Genomic DNA, 18,251 nt, shown 5'->3' with positions numbered 1-18,251 from the left:
TAACGAATCCATAAAATCATTGCAGTGGAAAATTTCCTATTATATTCCCTTGAGGCTTGAACATACAGAAAATCACACACATATATACAATATATATATATATATATTTATATATATATATATATATTTATATATATATAATCTTTCCTTTCTCTTATTAAAATTGCAGCTATTTCGTCATGTGTAAAATAATTCGTGATGTTAATTCATTTTCAAGACAATACAATGTAATTTTGAATAGCATTGATGGATAAATTCTTTAATCGTGCACAACGTCTCATCGACGTTTGTCACGTCAGGAAAATGTCAAATATTAACAAGCTTATAAAAGAGGCCTATTGTAATTTAAAGTCGAGATTTCTCACACTCGAAAGTAAAGTGAAAACTGTGTGCTGGAATATTTTACCACGATAATATTTGTCTTTGCAACTCGAATTACCATTCGCGTTTGCATGCCACGCGGCGGATCCGATAGTTTCCATTTCACTAGCCAGATTCGTTGCAAACAGAGCGGGATGACTTTCACGCAAAGAAATCATTCTAGTCACACAGCGCCGCACCTTGCTAGAAATTCCGTGCTAACTGTAAGTTATCCGCTGAAAAGGAGAGATGTGGGCAGCACGCGTGTAGAGACGCCTTTCGTAAGTCGAAACTACCTTTGTGCACGAGCGGCGAAAAAACTGGGCCAGAGAGCGTTTTCGAAACGAGACCTAGATTGATAACTGTCACAAACTTGCACTAGGCAAACTGACAAGATAAAAGGCGATTTCAATCAATTGATGATATAATATTAGTAAAACATTTTAGAGAAAGAGAGAGATGATTTAAAATAGAGAGACATCTTTCCATGTGACACATGGCGCCAATGTTTGAAATATCAGTTAATGATTGTAAAGTTTTATGCATCTCTTCATCATATATTTTTTGTATTTTATATTTGCCTAAAATAAAGCGAAAACTTTAAATAATTACTATATTTATATATTTATTTAATTAAACGTAAATTATTTTTCGCTCTTTGTTTTAACATACACTTTATTTTTTTTTATTCGTATTTCAAAATAAATGTAAAGTTATATATGAAATTTCATTGTATATGTTTTTTTTTTATTTATTTTTTCTCTTTTGAATCCTTTTTCTAAATATAAATAATATCTATGTATATATATAACACAGATAAATAAAAACAGCAACAGAAACTCATACAGTTTATCGCTTTAGAACTGGCGAAACCTCTCTAAGAATTTACCGCGGAAAAACACCAATAAGCCTACTGCATTCTCGCACGTACTCTCTACGCGATACTCACGTTAACCATCCGTGGTCAGGTTTCTGCAGCCTCTTCTGGAATATTGTTTCGCGCCACGGAGGTGAGGATCCTTCTACGAGAAATCTCTTCGTTCGTACTCTTAGCGCAGCCAACACTTTATCACTTACGAAGCAGACAAGCGTCTTTATTCAGCACTCGATATCGAGATACACTCCGCGCACTTACTGCGAAGTTCGCGCGCAACCAGCTCACTTTGTGAATCTTTTCTTCGGTACAATAATGAAAGCCGTTTGGGATTTTTCGTTTGAGCGGACAGGTGAAAACGAGCCAAATTCGTTTTTCCTCAGCGGAAACCGAAGCGCGTGAGGCCGCACTACGTGAGCGGGCCCCGCGAACGGAGCTGCTCTCCCGATACAACCGACTGGCTACAACCGACTGGCGGAATTGGTGACTGACTGCACACCGGCTACCCGCGCCATGGACTGCCACTCGTGGATCCGGAGCCGATCACCACCATCCTGGCCGGCCTTCCTTCTCTTTCTTCAAACTGTCGGCGATACCACCGGCGATCCTCTCTCCTTTTCGCTCCCACTCCACTTTATGAGCGACCACGTTGCCGTCTCTTTCCTCATGGCGAGGAAAGAGGCTGGAGATTCGTTCAACTGGATAAAGCGCGATATATTTATAGAGCAGGATGATCGTTATTTTGTTTCTATGCAATCAGCCGGTGAAAAGAGGCTGATGCTGCAACCCATTTATGCAATGTTGCATAATTTCTCTATACACGGTTTTTTCTCACAAAAAACGCTCGCATTAGAAGATTACTAGAGTAGATGACTTTGGACGACTTTTTTTGTATATGTAATAATTAAAACAACTTTGTGTAAATTAATCATTTTCACCGCAACATAATTGAATATATAGAAAATCAAATATCAGAAATGTTCCTAAAGTTCCACGGCGACCTCAAAATGTTTCTCGCAAATGTAGATACGCTGCCAGATTTTATTTGTCTTAACATCTTATTTCGCGTTTGGAGAACGTTACAATTTTGCACACCTTGGAAACGAATTCTCATAAGGAAAGGTCAAGGCAGAGACGAACGAGCAAGGTGTAATTACGGAATTCAAAAATGACAATATTCTTGAAGAAGATCGCTACGCAATTCAAGAAAATGGTGACGACAAACGAGTCGCTCGCGTTGACAGTGTGATTTCGATCTATCGATACTGTAGAAGCGGGTCGGTCTCTCGTCTTGGTCGCGGGTGGAAAGTATGCGAGAGACGAGCGAGATGGTTAAAACGGAGTGGGAGAAGAACGGAGAAAGAGAATCCAGCAAAAACCGATCTCGAAAAGAGCGACGAAGAGACCTGATCGTAGCCCGGAGCTGTAGCCTGTTCTGGTGAAAGCTTGTGAGCGCGGAGTTTGTGTTCGAAAGGTTTTCTTCGGCGTGAAGCCAAGAACGGATCTCTCTGTCAGACGTGGCAGTCATTTGAAATTGTGTTTATAAAGTCCTTGATAAATATCTTCGCGTTTTTATTGCAGCCATTTGTGACACATAAAACTTAGAATAACAATTATCTCTTGATATTTTTTCACACACGTATTTATATTCAATCTTTGTTTTTATTCTTCTTGTTGTGTACGTTCTGGCATATTAATTTATTTTCTTGTTTCTTAAAACAATTGTTTATACATAAAAATCCTGATACTTGTAAAATCATACAAATTGAGCTTATTACATGTACATAACAATCTGTGTCTATCTTACAACAATTAGCCTCTACTACAATAAATAAATAGAGCAATTAAGATAACTGCAGCAAATTTTTATCATTTGTTTTAATATCCTCTATTGATTGTTTTAATAATAAAACTTTTAATTGTAAATTGGATATAATACAACTATTGACAGTCAAACGCAGATGTAAAAGAGAGAGAGAGTAATACAATTCTGTTTTATTATTTGAGGTATTGTTTGTATATAATAAACTTGTACTTTATAAGGTATTTTCCACCTTTTCAGAATACGATAAGTCGGAGATTACTAAACTGAAAAGGTAAAAAAACTGTGTGCTTTGCTGCCATCTAACGAGTACGTCGGAACACTAAAAATATTGTTCAGTAATTGTGAAAATCACACAATTAAATATATTGTATCACAGAGAAAACTGAGAGCGGTCAGAGCCATTTAAAAAAACAGTGAAACTGTAATATTTTCTCCGCACACCGACTAGTCGCTCGTGAACATGAGTACGTAGTTGCCAATGTGCACCACCCGTGGACATAGCGCTAGCGTACAAGGCAGAAAAGCTATTATAGGTTTTTATATGATATGGTTTTGATCATATTCTCAGTCTTCTCTCTGATTATATACAAATCATTTGGGAATTAATTACCGACGATCAATTATATCATTGCTCTTTGATATAGATTTTTTCTAGACAACATAGAAAGGCCATACCAAAAAATATGTTAACGATGCCAAAAGACAATAAGACGTTTTTAAGTCGTCTTTAAGTCGTCTTTTGGAGACACGTGCTTATAGTTTCCAGCACGAAAGTTATCTGACCAAACTTTGGTGACTGTAGTAACTCCAACATTGCTGCGTTAGGAGATCAAGTTTCACGCACAGCTGTAAGATGGCAATAGCAAGTTGATTTCAACTGAATCCACAAGAGATTTTCAGTGACTTTCTTAAAAATAATTAATTTTAATCCTCTCACACAAACACCTTTGTTTTTGCATTGTGATGTCTTAAAACTTGTTCGTAATCGTAAATAACCAGTTGTAGAACACTCGTAAAACTGTGAGACACAGCCAGTCGCGGCTATTTTCTGAAGAGCATCACGCACGAGATAGCATCAAATTGTAATATTAAAAGGCGACGAACGCTAACTCGACTAACGGTTTCGAGAAACGGCGCTTTTGGCAACGTTACACACTCCCGTGGAATTTCACGGGAAACTCCACGGGGATCGTAACGCGCCAACGCGCCATCCGGCTCGGGCCTTTACGATCGGTCGACACGTTGCCTCTCATTAAGGTGTAATTTATTTCAGAGAAAAAACAGAGAAACGACCGACGGCGTTGCCACCCGCGGTCTTTGATGCTTCGCGCTGAAAGCTTTTACGCTCGTGCGAGAAAAAGAGAGAAAGAGAGAGATAGAAAAACTCACAGAGAAAGAATTTGTAAGATTCTGGAGATCGTCGGCAAGAGATAGAGGAGAATGCATTGACGGAAATCCATGGGATACGATAATCTGACTTGACGTTCGTTATCCTGCTTACGACGATCGTTTCGTCTCTTCTTACAGCTCCTACTGAGCGGTACTCTCGCGATACGCGCGCGTACGCATCTGCTTAATAATCTTTTAATTTCTCGCCGAGCCTACTGAATGCTTCTGTCTTCGGAAATGGTGAATTGTTGCGTTACCGCGCTCTAAAGATCCGCAAGGTGAATCGATAAATTCTCGTAATTATTATGTAGCAGATTGTCCGTTAAATTTAATCGTCAAAATATCGCGCTGGCAATTCACCTCACGTGGGGCGATCGATAAATATTCAAAACGACGCTCTCAGTAATTTTTGATAATGCACCAGCTCACGCTTCAACTGTCGCAATGGTCAAAATTTACGAGTTGAATGAAAAAATTAAATTTGCCACATATCTGCGATTTCTATTTACTTCTCAATCTGAAAAAATAACTCGGTAAAAAACAGTTGTCGACCAATAACGAATTCATCGATGTCGTAAATGACTATACTTCGACAAGCTGTCGTGCAAACACTGCGTGCGATAATGAGCCAACGCTTAACACCTTGTTCTTCTGAAAGATGAAACTTGTCAACGATAATAGCAATGTTATATTACCGTTTAGTTTAGTATTATCAAACGTTAAAAATTTCGTTATCTGAGATAAAGTCGTATCTCGAACTATTTTAAGAACTAATTTGCATCTCTAGCCAATATTGTATTTCAATTAATTTCAAGATCAACATATTTACAGTAATTTTTACAAATGTTTAATTCCTCAATACAAACTTTTTATTAAAAGTGGTTTTATTTCTGAAACATCGTCTCGCATTCCGTAACATCTCAATCTCAGTTTTTGGACTGTAAACTTCTCCCACAAAACCACACCACTAACACACTTCTCACGATTATTCCGTGTCATTAACAGCAGCATGTATAATTCATCAGCTGTTAGCAAAATTAAAACGACGTAAAATGCTAAATCAAAATACAATGTCCTTGAGTTGATCGCTATGTGTCTTCTTTGATCACGAAGTCGAAAATAGCGTGAAAAATTGATTCGAACGATTCTGTGGCAACGTCTATGTTGCGTGGCTCTTAAGTACAAAGAGAATTTCACGTACACGGACGCGTCCCCATTATCTTCGCGCCGAAGAAGACGCCTCTGGCGGTTCTCACCAGGCGACGAAGACGAGACAACGGTAAGCGGGGTATATGACGGCGAGTACACACACTTCGGGAACAGTTATACGCGCGCACGTACCAACGACTCTTATTTATGCCGTCGCCGCAACCATCATCGTAGCGGATCTGCACTCGGTCGGTCGCTCCCTCGTTCCTTTTCTCGCCCCTTTCTGCCCGTTTCCTCTGCGCGGTATTATCGTACCGGCAGCGCGCTTTTACGGTCGGCGTATATCAATGGCCGGCCTAAAGGAAGATCCATGGAACGGCATCGTGGCAGGTAGGGTCTCGCGCGAAATGGTACCGAGGGAGAGACCCGTGACAATGCCCGAGATATAAAAACTTGCGTAAAGCTGTCCCACTTACGGGAGTCCCCGCAGGGTCCGCCACTCGCGTGCTGAATGGGGCGCAATAACCTTTTATTTATCGACGACTTAAGCAGCCGATTTCTTTCGCGTCGAGATTGAAGTCGCTCCGAAGACCTGCGGAGGATGTCTTTCGCCGTGCAAGATTATAGCGGATACGTTCGCGCGAGTGGAAACCGTTTCCCGCCTATTAATCGAGCCAATTACATGATTTAATAGCGTGCTCGATCGCTTTGTGCGACTTCTGCCGTGCTACTATTATCGCGCTCTTTTTTAATTACACGCTCGATCACGCTAGGCATTCGCTCGGATTTCAGCTGATTCCGCGGCCCCGTTCATGCTGCGGTACATCGTGAAATGTGGGACGAAACGATATATATATATATATATATATACGTCTGCCTCCCGATCTTCCTTGAAATCAGTTCCGAAGACCGACGTCTTTGGAAATTTAATGAACGTTACGGATAATTCGTAGATAAAAAAAATTAACGTTACACAGAAGGAAGATTTCCGTACAAATTAAAATCTTATAACTAATTTCCTCATCTCTTCATTGATTGCTATAACGTATTATCATTCATTAATTTTTTTATTAATTTGTAGCGCGACATATTTTGCGTTCTACTCGCAGTAATGATCTGCACGCGCCGCACGCTGACGTACGCTAAAAAAATTCCGGCTCTATTATAACGCGTAATTTTCGTAATATTTACAGCGCGTATATAATATTGCGTTATCGCAGCGTAAACTGACTGATCACAGCGTGGTCGACATAGATCCAACGCAGCTGATGAGCGGCTGCGTGTTCTTGCTTTAAGAGCGAGAATCCAGGACTAAAGGGTGGGTGTGGACGTCATGGACGATCTTGGAGCGCACCGCGCCTATCTCGAAGGGCCCACCTTTTCCAGGAGGACCGCAGCCCTGGGCCCCGAATTCCTGCTCGACTATTACGTGCCGAAGAAAAAGAGCGAGAGAGACTCGAGCCGACTTCGTCACAAGGGGAGGACAGAGTGCGTTCTCTCTCCATTAGAATTACAAATATACGTGCCACACGGCACGCGCCCTGGGCGCTGAACTTCGTCGTAGCTTAATGTCAGGCATTTCGCGAGAAATTCATCACAGGCCCGGCGGCCCTCGAGCGAGTCTTCTCGTTCCACGAGAGAGAAGAACGAGAAAGCGTTTACACGTCTCACGGAGACTCTCGAGCCGAATCGCGAACGCCAGATGGTGGAAGCGTTTTCGCGCGGAGATCAGATTTTGCCACAAAAATACCACACGCGCGGAAGATGCGCCGCTGCACGCCGAATGCATCGAGGAAACGGACAATGGCTAATTCGCGACGCGCACGCTAGTTTCGCCGTTGCTGAGACGAGCTAGACATGGACTACCGTTTGTATTAATGTGCATAATCGCTCCTATTAAGATCTGAGGAGATTGCGCGATTAATTCTGGGGAAATTATAGGGTTTGACAGGGACGGGTGTGCGCGAACCAAAATCGACGATTCATGCGCGAGCAACCCGATAATTACGACCGCGAAACACGCAGCGTCTATTAGCAGAGTTTCTGAAAATGCGTAACGGTGACCTCATATATAGGGTGTTCTTTTTTTCATTTTTAGAATTCGCGCGAGACGTTAAACCGTATGTTTATAAAAGATTTTTTCGTCGAAAGAAATTTGTTGCCTTGTAAATCGTTACATGATCAACTTATTTCTCGATAGTTACTTTAAAAAAAAAAAAGATTTTATGTCGTTTTACATTCTCCTTTCTCAAAGAAACGCTGCTTCGGAAGTCGAACACCGCGTAGGTACATTAATTCCACGGAAACAGCATCGATGGGAAGCAGCGCGTATGTACGCGCGCGCGTAATCGTGCGGCGGTATATCCAGTCGCATTACACTTTCGAATTTGTGTACTTTCCCATGAGGGGGGTAGAAACGGTCGGTGAAAGGAAACAGGACAACGCTCTTCACGCATGAACTCCTCTCTGTTCGAAGGTATCGCGCACCGAAATCAGCAAATAACGACGGTATCGGCAGAAAAAAACGGTAACAACGACGTCGCGTTGTCGATTTACGTCGTGTGATCGATCTCGCCGCCGGTTACGAAAGACCCATCGATTACACACGCGTCGTCGTTTTTACAATCAAGAGGAAAGGGAAATGGGGGGAAACACGAAATTCCTCTACAACCCGCAGATCGCCCGGCTAGATGGCAATTCCCTTCGGGAGCTGCCGGCAGCGAAAAATCGCTATCATTCTTGCGGCCGAGGACGATAAGGTCCCTATTTGCCGTTCCCACGCCCGCCCGTGCACGGCCTACGTGTATACACACGTGGATTTTTCGACGCTCTTTACGCGCTATCTCTCTTTCTCGTCCGCGCCAACACTTATCGCGATAGTCGACGTTGGCGCACACGAGACGCCAGATTGCGTCGACAGGGACGATCGCGAATTCCCCTTCATCGTCTTACTTGGTTGAGGCAGTGGTTCTCAGAAGCGTACAGAAAAAAAAGCAGATAGCTGTTATCGCATATTATTGTACACTGCAAAGAAAGCGCTTTTGCAATTAAACAAACAATAGAACTGAAATTTAAGAAGATAGAACTTTTTCAGTCGCTGAATTAAAAATTGCAAAAAAGAAACACACTAAGAATATAAATTAGTTTTGGAACAAGAGTCTGAAAGAGAAGACAGTTTCTTTGTCTCGCGGACGCGTCGTTGCGATGGTATGTATTTAATTCACAACATAACATAATTATTCAACAAATAGCTATTATAAATTTGTAATTTATATTAAATTGTTAGCATATTTCATGTAGTAATCTCACAAAATAACTTTGTATGTGTACAGAATTGTGAAGACAACTAAGAATGAGAAAGCTAATGTGACGTACATTCGAGGTAACACTGATAACTGCGCGTTTTCTTTACACAAAAAGAAATTTGTTTTATTCAATCACAAACTTTATATTACGACTACGGTATCACCACGATAATCGAGTTTCTAGAGAAAGAGTTCAGCAAATCCCGAAAAAAGATCGCAGATTTACGTGCCGAGATTAGGGTAGAAAAAAGGGGACACACGGCACAACGTAATTAAGACAAAACGGAGTTTCTGATAAGGGCCAAGATAAGATTTATGACTTTTTAATAATGTTTCAGCGCACTTGCTGAACGCCCCCAATGTCGACCTCCCCCATGTGAATCAACCTTGATGGTAGTGCGGCCGGTCGTCTCTCTCGAAAACGATCATCACGAGCAAAACGAGCACGCGAATACGACTAAGACTTAATTAGCCGTAGCAGAGGGCCGGTTCGGAGTATCCCACGTTGTTTATACGACAAAATCGTTTGCGAGAGCTTGCTCTTCGGGGGCACAGTCTCGTCTGCCGAGAGCGTACGATTGGACTCAGCGCGACGATTTAATTACCGGTGTCTTACGCTCCCTCTATTTCTCCGCGCTTCGCCCTCGATAATTAATCGGCTGGTTAATTGATTAATCGATTAATGGCCGCGCGCACGATCGAGCGCACGCAGATGCCGCAGATAAATGCAATGCTGTCGCAAAGATCTCGGGTCTGAGATCTCTTTTTCGAGAGTAACAACGTGACAAGAACACGAACCCGGTGTCCGACGAAGCTCGTCGTAAAAGTATCGACAAACGTGTTAAGACTCTATTTAAGTAACGACGGGCGTTTTAGCCGTCGAATCTAGGTGAATCAATAAAGCGCGCACAGTCTATAAAATCGCGTGATGCGAGATAAAATTGAACAATCTAATTGTTTTATCTCGAAGGAAGCAAAAAAAGAAACTGTCAGAATAATACGTAAAAAGAAGAAAAATATAAGCACATATTAAAAATCAATAAATAATATTCATTTCTTTTATTATACTATTTGCAATTGTTTTTTTTTTTAATATTATTCCCTTGTCATAGCAGAGACCGTTTGTATTTTAGCACTACCCTAGTATAATAATATTCTCACATTTGCGATTGGCCAGCGAGATTCTGCAGCGATATCAAACGCACCGTCAACTCATCGTGTGACGTCGACATACCGACACCCAGTTGAGTGAGACGCGACGTGCGTTACATCGAGAATTTTTCGCCGTGGCGTCCCGCGTAATTACAACGACCAAACTTTCAGGATGCCAGTAATTATCGGACTATTCGGAGTCTGTCGTCTGCACGCCCCGCTACGGGCGGAAACGCGCGCCTCGTCTCGACCGTGAGAGATCCGATCTCGTGGTTTATGCAGAATTCTCGATTCAAGAGTTTGATTACATCGCGGACCCTACGGCTCCCACAGCCGAAACTAGTTTAGCAGTTGGCTTACATCGTATTGTATAGGACGCGCAGAGTCGGTTACGGAAATCTAGTTCTGCGCAAAGACGAAATGCGCGTCAAGGCGATAACGAGTCGCTGTCCAATTTACTACGCGCTCGTTACTCACGGGCAAAAATCAGGCACTGCTGTCAACTGTAACAGTAATTAAACGACGCGTTACAACGCGTTTGCTATGCGTCACGAGAATGCAAACGCGAACATCGCGCCAGACAGTGGCATTTATTCTGTATATTTACTACTTACAACATTCGCTAACCAGAACAGTATTGCGTCGTATTCATGTGTTTTCCTCGTATCATCACTTTTATCACGTGTGTTTTTCGAGATACCGTTACGTCGCGATATCGTATCTCTTCTAATTTCTGTGCACTTTATCGCACTTTAGCTTGCCTAAATATACTTTAATTAAAAGTTAATAAATTTTCATGTTATTTTTCAAAAAAAGATATTTAAAGAAAACATATTTAAATTACACACAATATTAATTAGTCAAATGTGATATTTTAACATTTTTGATACAACAAAAGAACTTTGATAATTTTTAAATTATTCGTCGGCGACGCTGAGTATAAAACTCATTAGAGCGAGAGGTAATGTATTCGTGGTAATCTAAACTCCGTTGCGTTGTATGGCACGACTCTTTCCGATGAAAAAAAATAATCGGAAATCTCTCCCCTCTGTCAGGGCGTAATCCCCAGGTGATTTCCACGAGCGTTAGAGTAACGAGGTGGAGGATGTAACGAACATCTGAACTAATCTCATTTCCGAGAAGGTTCTGGTTATGACGGTATTTCGACCGTGATGCTCCTTGTTCCGCGTAGGAATTAGTTTTCGGAACAATTCGAAAGCGAGGCACGTGCTGACCGCTGCCTCAATAAGAAGTTGCGTAATTCTCGTAATCTTATCTATTGTAATTGACGCAGAAAGTTTTGTGATCATACTACATCTATATTTTTGGTGCATAAATAAACAATAAGTTATATATTTTAATATATTTATATATATGTTTTTATATATATTTCCAAAAAAAAAGAGAAATTTATTATATTTATTATATCACAAAAATGTGTTTTCAGAAAAATTTCCATAACATTTTTTCTATTTTACATTTTTTATTACACTTAATGATATAGTATTATACCGTTATTTCTGCTTTGTATACGTGTACATACATGTGAAGTCAAAAGTATTGCTGTTATTTTCGTACTATCAGTAGGTGTATACGTGCTTGCTTTGCTTAGAAGAAGTCGCCGACAATCACGGTAAATCTGAGATTTCGTCAGTCAGGAGAGGTCAGGTCTTAAATCAAGATAAACTTCATGCGAGATCTTGCCGTGCGGTACGTGTTTCCAGATTCTTTCTCAAATTCCTAGATTCTCTAGGTGGTTCCTACATTCTAGATCATGAACGTGACGTAAGGAGAGTATCAGATAAAAGATATCTTTTTAAGATATCAAGATGTATCTGTGTATTTTTTATTAAAATATTCCATATATATACTTATATACGCAACATAAATATAAAAACTTATAAGTAAAAATTATCTCAATATAAAATTTTATTACATCCTGCATACTTTATAAACTTTATAGTTTGAAGAAAAAAGAGAAATTTTAATGACACAAATGCTTTGTTAAACAATTGATTATAATTTTTTAATCAGCACGTAATCCGATGCTGTGAAACTATAATTTACTTTTAAAGAACAAGGAAGAGTGAAAAACGTAGATGCGCATATGAGAAGAGATCCTTGTTGGATGTGGAAGTCGACGAACAAAATCAGCGACGGAATGAGTTACGCAACGCGATGGATGCGCAGAATTTATTATGACAGTTTAAGAATGCAGATAATCATTTATGTTTACTGTTCAATTTTGAAGTTTATGGTTTATGTAAATTATACATCATAATAGGGTTCTTTAACCCGCGTCGCCTCTACACCCTTTCTTAGCCGTAAAAGCTCATCTTTCTGCTCGCCAAAGAGCTTGAGATCGTTCCGCGATATCGTCACGGATCCAATTCGTGCGTGACCGAATCGATAGCCTATCATCCATTAATCACGCAGAAATGACTTTCAATTCGCACGCAACTTCGATGTTATGAAAGTGAGCGCGAACACGATGATAATTTTTAATAGTACTCCCGATTATAACTCATGGTGATCTAACAATTTTGTATATTAATGTATATTATAAATTTTTATAATATACTATTTATATATTAATGAAATATTCGTAAAAAGCTCTCTTTATTCTCTACATCAAACTAATCAAAAAATAAGAATTTTTAAAACCAAACGCTGTTTACATATGCAAAATATATATATATTTTTTAAACGTGTGAATGCGCGCGATTTAAAGAATTATTAATTCGTGATGGACATTATGACGCGATCACTTTTTTGTATCATCTTGCAATTTTACGTTGAGACCGGTATCCGAGCGAGCGAAATCAGCAACCAAACGACGACGATGACGACGATGACGGTGGCACCGCCATCGAGGGAGCTTTTAACGTCGCGCTTGCAAATTGGAACATAAAATCACGGTTGTAACGGGCATCGCTGATTGTTCGTTACCGCTGCTGCCTACGCATACACGTGCGTATCGCCCGCGCGCGTGTGTTGTGTACGCGGTGGCGCAGATGCGCATCGCGAGAACACGCGTGTGAGCGCGGAGGTTAACTACCACGGAGGAAGTTGCATATAAAAGACCGTTCCGATATTTCATCGGGCGGTATGCGGCAAGAACCATCGGGAGGCGCATGTGTATCGAGGGCGAATCGATTTCTCGAGCGCGAGCTGATCGTTCGGCCGAGCGCGTCCCGTATTTCGCGCTCGCCTCTTGCTCTCTCTCTCTCTCTCTCTCTCTCTCTCTCTTTCTCTCTCGTCGGATCGTCATTCTAGATCTTCATTCGCAATTTCGACTCGAGGTATTCCGGCTATTTATTATCTTACCGTCCGCATCGGTCCGCGAAGATCCGCCGGCCTATTGCATTTTTAATTAATCCATAGGCACACCGTATCGCACGTGGACGATCTCGCGTTCGTGTTTCACAATACTGCCATGACGTCGTTGAGAGATTTTTAACTTCGATCTATCTCTTCTTTTTGCAAGAGTTGTCTGTACTTGTAGACATTATCACAATGATTATTTGTAGATTTTTGTAAGTATAAAAAAGACGCTTAACAATTTAGAAAAACTCAACTGATTTAAAAACAATGTTTCACAGAAACGAATTTATAATTAATTTATAATTAAATGTATAATTTATAATTACACATTTCCAATAGAAAGATGAAAAAATAGCAATTATTTTTCATTCCGTTATTTTTTTTCAGAAAAGCTGTACAACAAAGATATTTGCTAAAAACTATAACCAAACGTGTAAACACCAAGTTACTCTCTTCGACATTACGATTGTCGATGCGAGAATGCGAGAAAGGAGTTCTCCGGTTGCGTGAGCGACATTGCGTCGCAACCGGCGTTCGTCCGGGTAATTACGCGAAATAGATTTGGTATCTCGATGTCTTCCGACGATCGGTTGTTCCTCCTCTTAACAAATGTCCATTACGGTCGTTCTCGTCGACTCTTCGTGCTCGCACGTTTGACGTGCTCGGGGGCGGTGAGGGCCGGAAAGAAACACCGCCGCTCATGATAGTATTAGTCGTCGAAGGGATCGGGGGCCTCCGGTTGAAGGCACAGAGGGCCCCCGCCGGGTTACTAATTGCAATCATGGTCAACAATCTGGCGAGGCAAAAGGCCAACGGATGTATCGAGCGAAAGGAGGCTGCGCGTCGGAAAGGCGCTCTTCTGACCGTGCCGACCACGGGATTTAAGCCGCACGCAAGGAGATTGCTCCAACTGTGAGATACGCGTGAACTGTGTTTATTTACATGGTATTGAATTTATTTCACAACAAATTGCGATTTTATTCTCGTAGAATGAATAATCGGGAAAATGAGAAAAGTTTTCGCGTTGAATGCAATAATAGAACAAACTACGCATGGTGTTAAAGTACCTATTTATTACCCATTTGTAATTTCTATTTCAAATTAATATTTGAATTACTTGTCAAAATTATTTTATTTAACAGAAATGTATAATAAATCTAAGCTGTTATACCATATATTCAAAAGATACAAAAGTCTAGCTTATTCAGAACTCAATCACATACTATTTAGCATAATTTGGCTGTCAAAAGATACAAATAATTGGCAGTTAAGACGAACTACAAGTGTCACAGCACATTACATCAGACGGTAATACAACAAAGTGAACTTTTACGCGCGCTGAGGAGCAGTAAAACGCGCCCAGAGTCGGCAGCAGATTGGCCGATAGTTCGTAAGGGCTAATGGATACTCGCGATGCTTACTAATTGGGTAGATCGTCGTTCGTCGATATTGCGAGCGGCAGCCGGCGGCGGGGCCCGAGCTGCGGACTCATTGGAATCTCTCTATCGGCGGAACTGACGTCGGCTTTTGTAGCCGCGCGGTTCCGCGCGCCGTGGAAAAACGGGCCTGTTCCGATTCTCTTGTTCACGAAGTCGAAAGCAATCTTTTGCCATTCCGCCAAGGTGTACCGACAAGAAGCTTCCAGAAATTCCGCCGCGAGAACATTCGGCTACCGGCCGGAGCTCTCGATTTGCCGAATGCGCGATTAATCGTGCTGCCGCGACGATCGGTCCGCTTAACGCTCTCGCGAAGACAGAACGCGTCCTCATTAACTCTTTGCGGCGTAAATCGTCTTCTCTATAAGGATACTTGAAATGTTTCGGCCGACTATTCGAGTTGGATTTCTTGCTTCTGCACGTGAATGCAGACGTGGAAAAATAGCATTAAATCTTGATACTGGTAAACAATTTATAACGTGATAATTTTGTTAATGTTTATTTAAAGAACCTCTAGTTGTCTTAAAAAAGGCGGCTTGAAAAAAATCATCAATCTCTTCTCTATTTATAAAGTAACACTAATGCTGTTTAAATCCGAAAACCATTTTCAAGAATTTCTCTGTTCTATCTAAACTTATTTTAAAGTAACATAAAATATATGTATATTTTATCTATTAAACACACACATATTTTAAGATACTGCTGTACCGACGGTCGTGCGCGGCATTTCTTAGACACGAGTAACGTATAAAACTCTATATATAAAGCCTGTCCGAGCGATAACGCGTCTCCGATACCAATCTGACATGATGCGTAACGTCCTCCGAAGACTTATGTCGGCTGCCGGTACTTATTTCCAACAGCACGCGCGTCTGCAGAAGAGAAGATGCTTCGAAAAGTCCAAGAGCTTGTTAAATATTTCCAATCATTTTAACAACGTTTTTACTCGCACCAACTGTGTACATAAACTAAACCTTTTAATTGTAAAATTCCTTGAAAACATTTCTTATGTTTTATTACAGGAACGGGAAAATATATACGTACTCTCGTACGTTAGTTACGTGTAAAACGCTAACGAAGATAACCGCTAATCACGCCGATACCAGACTGGTATCCTCCTCAACCAGCGGTAACGTCCTTGCGAGTCTCGGCGAACGGCCTCGAGAGAACTCTTGCCGAGTTTCCGGGCTGGGAAGCGATGCGCGGCCGATGTGTGCCAGACACTCTCGCACGCCTAGGAATTCCTGACCCTGCCCACCTTGACTGGCTACCCACGAAGTACCGCAGCGCGCCTGGAAGCGCGAACCGCCAGGCTGAGCGCGCGCGCGGCGGAAGATAATCGCGGGCGTGAGCGCGCGCGTGCACACGCCGCGCTCTCACACGCGAAAGCTCGCGACTAGTCTCGACATGGGCACGGCCCCTGCTTCCTGGCATCCCTTTGTTGCACCTACTACCAGCCGACTATTTATAGTCCGTGGCCTATCGCACGCGCGCACACGAATGCATATAACGTTGATTCTTCTTAGAAACAGCTCGAAATTCGCTGAAGTATTGATCGATTGTGAATGGATTAATAGATATGTAAATATTCTAGCGCGGATTGACCACTTTCATTCATGTCTACGCACTCTCTCCAAAAGTACGTGAGTTCCTGGACTATTATAAATCTAGTTATGCAATAAAAATGTCTATAATTATTCGTTATTTATTTATTACAATGTGAAGCAATTGATAAGTATCCGAAATAACAGACATTTTCAATGAGTTTTGACGATGCACTAGTTCACGTTTTAACCGCAATGACCAAAGTTACGAATTGCCTCATCCGCCTTATTTGTCAGATATGAATCTTGCTGCCGTTATCTGTGCGTTGTTTCGAATATTTATCAATCGCCTCACGTGTATTGTTAAAAAGGTGATAACACGACCGGAGATCAAAACTAAAATTCGTAATACTTCTTAGATCAATTGAGTTGCTGATCTTATCAGAGTAACCTGAAAAATTGAGATAATATTCCATATCTCGTACGCGATTATGTCCGCGTTTTGTTCGCGAGTAATTTTTCTCGTTTCTGAATTGTTGCAATTACGTAGCGAGTGTCATTATGTTAATACAACGCGCTTCTGAGTGATATCGATGTCGTAACGTTGCCGTGCGATACGTTTCGAGAAACGATTATTGAACGCGATCGCGAGGAATATAAAGTTCGCCATTACACTGGATAACTACAATCGCGCGATGATGTAGTGTAGCATAAAATAGCGGCCACGTATTACGGCGTTATTACGATAACTATTATATATTGTTACGACTCTTCGCGGGTCTCTGAGAGTCGTCGAAGTGCCCGCCCGCGTGCGAGGTATCGAATGGCCCGTTCGCTTCATCAGGAAGCGATTGTCGTCCCGGCGCGGCCCCGTGCGACACGTGGGACGAGAACCGTCGTAGGTGCGATCGTCTGGATAGACTTTCACTGGCATTTTCCCGGCGGTGTGTGTTACACCCACCCGCACACGCATACGCGCTTGATCAGCAAGGAATTACGACTCCGCTGGTTCTCATCGGCGATATATCTGTCGCGATAAATAACGCGTAATGTAGGTTTCGCGCGGCCGCCCTAAATCTGAACTGACTCGTTGTCGTCGTCGTCGTCGTCGTCGTCGTACGTCAGCAACTGAAAACGCATGTCCAACGACCCGTTGGCAGATCGCCGATTTATCATTAGTTTTTCACGCTGAGTCGCTGACTTTCTCGCTCGTTCATGTCCCGCGTGTAGCACGCAGAACGTTGTTCCCGACACCACGCGGTTGTCATTATTATAGATATAAATTATCAGCTTCAGACTTATGTAATGTGCTAGTTTTGCGAAGAGTTACAGAGCGTCAGTTGGACGTCTAACGAAAATTAGACATGTGTTAAAAGAATCGACGTTAAATGATTTATAACTTTTAGAAGTGGTTTTTCAGATCTGTCCGAACTGAAAGATATCAAAGAGATAAATTTTACGATGAATAAGATTATGTCATTTAATGGCACTACATAATATAAATAAATGGAACAAGTATAGTTTTGTAATGATTTGACAGCTGGCATAATTAATAAGATTTCGCGTTGCTCTTTTAACACACGCAATTCGCAATTTAGAAATTCATTAATCACATTTAGATGTAATTTTAAGCTGATGTAGCTTTCACTTAGTTATTCTTTTGCTGCCCAACGTATATATTTTAGATACGTATTATATTTTCTTTACTTGTATTTTTCCATAAGTGAAATAATGTGCATAGATAATTACTTTTAAAAGTATTATACATTCTCTTTATTTGTATTTTTCGATGAGCGATATATTTACGTATATAGATAATTACTTTCTATATTATTACAAAACAGTTCGGTAATTTTGTGATTTGTCGTAATAAATACTACTAATTTCAGCTAT

General features: G+C 41.2%; 1 protein-coding gene across 1 annotated transcript in view; it reads right to left on the bottom strand.

Moving 5' to 3' along the window:
- Positions 1-1,764, bottom strand: part of LOC109863563 (calpain-C) — a 31,511-nt gene extending 29,747 nt beyond the window's left edge. The window contains exon 1 of the mRNA XM_020443838.1: positions 1,310-1,764. Within this exon, the coding sequence (XP_020299427.1) occupies positions 1,310-1,318 (9 nt within the window). The 5' untranslated portion in view covers positions 1,319-1,764. The remainder of the gene's footprint in view (positions 1-1,309) is intronic.
- Positions 1,765-18,251: the final 16,487 nt, after the last annotated feature.

This window comes from Pseudomyrmex gracilis, unplaced genomic scaffold, assembly GCF_002006095.1.
Source record: "Pseudomyrmex gracilis isolate BER0280 unplaced genomic scaffold, ASM200609v1 scaffold_0, whole genome shotgun sequence".
Taxonomy (NCBI): Eukaryota; Metazoa; Arthropoda; class Insecta; order Hymenoptera; family Formicidae; genus Pseudomyrmex; species Pseudomyrmex gracilis.
This window is presented reverse-complemented; position numbering and strand designations above follow the sequence as displayed.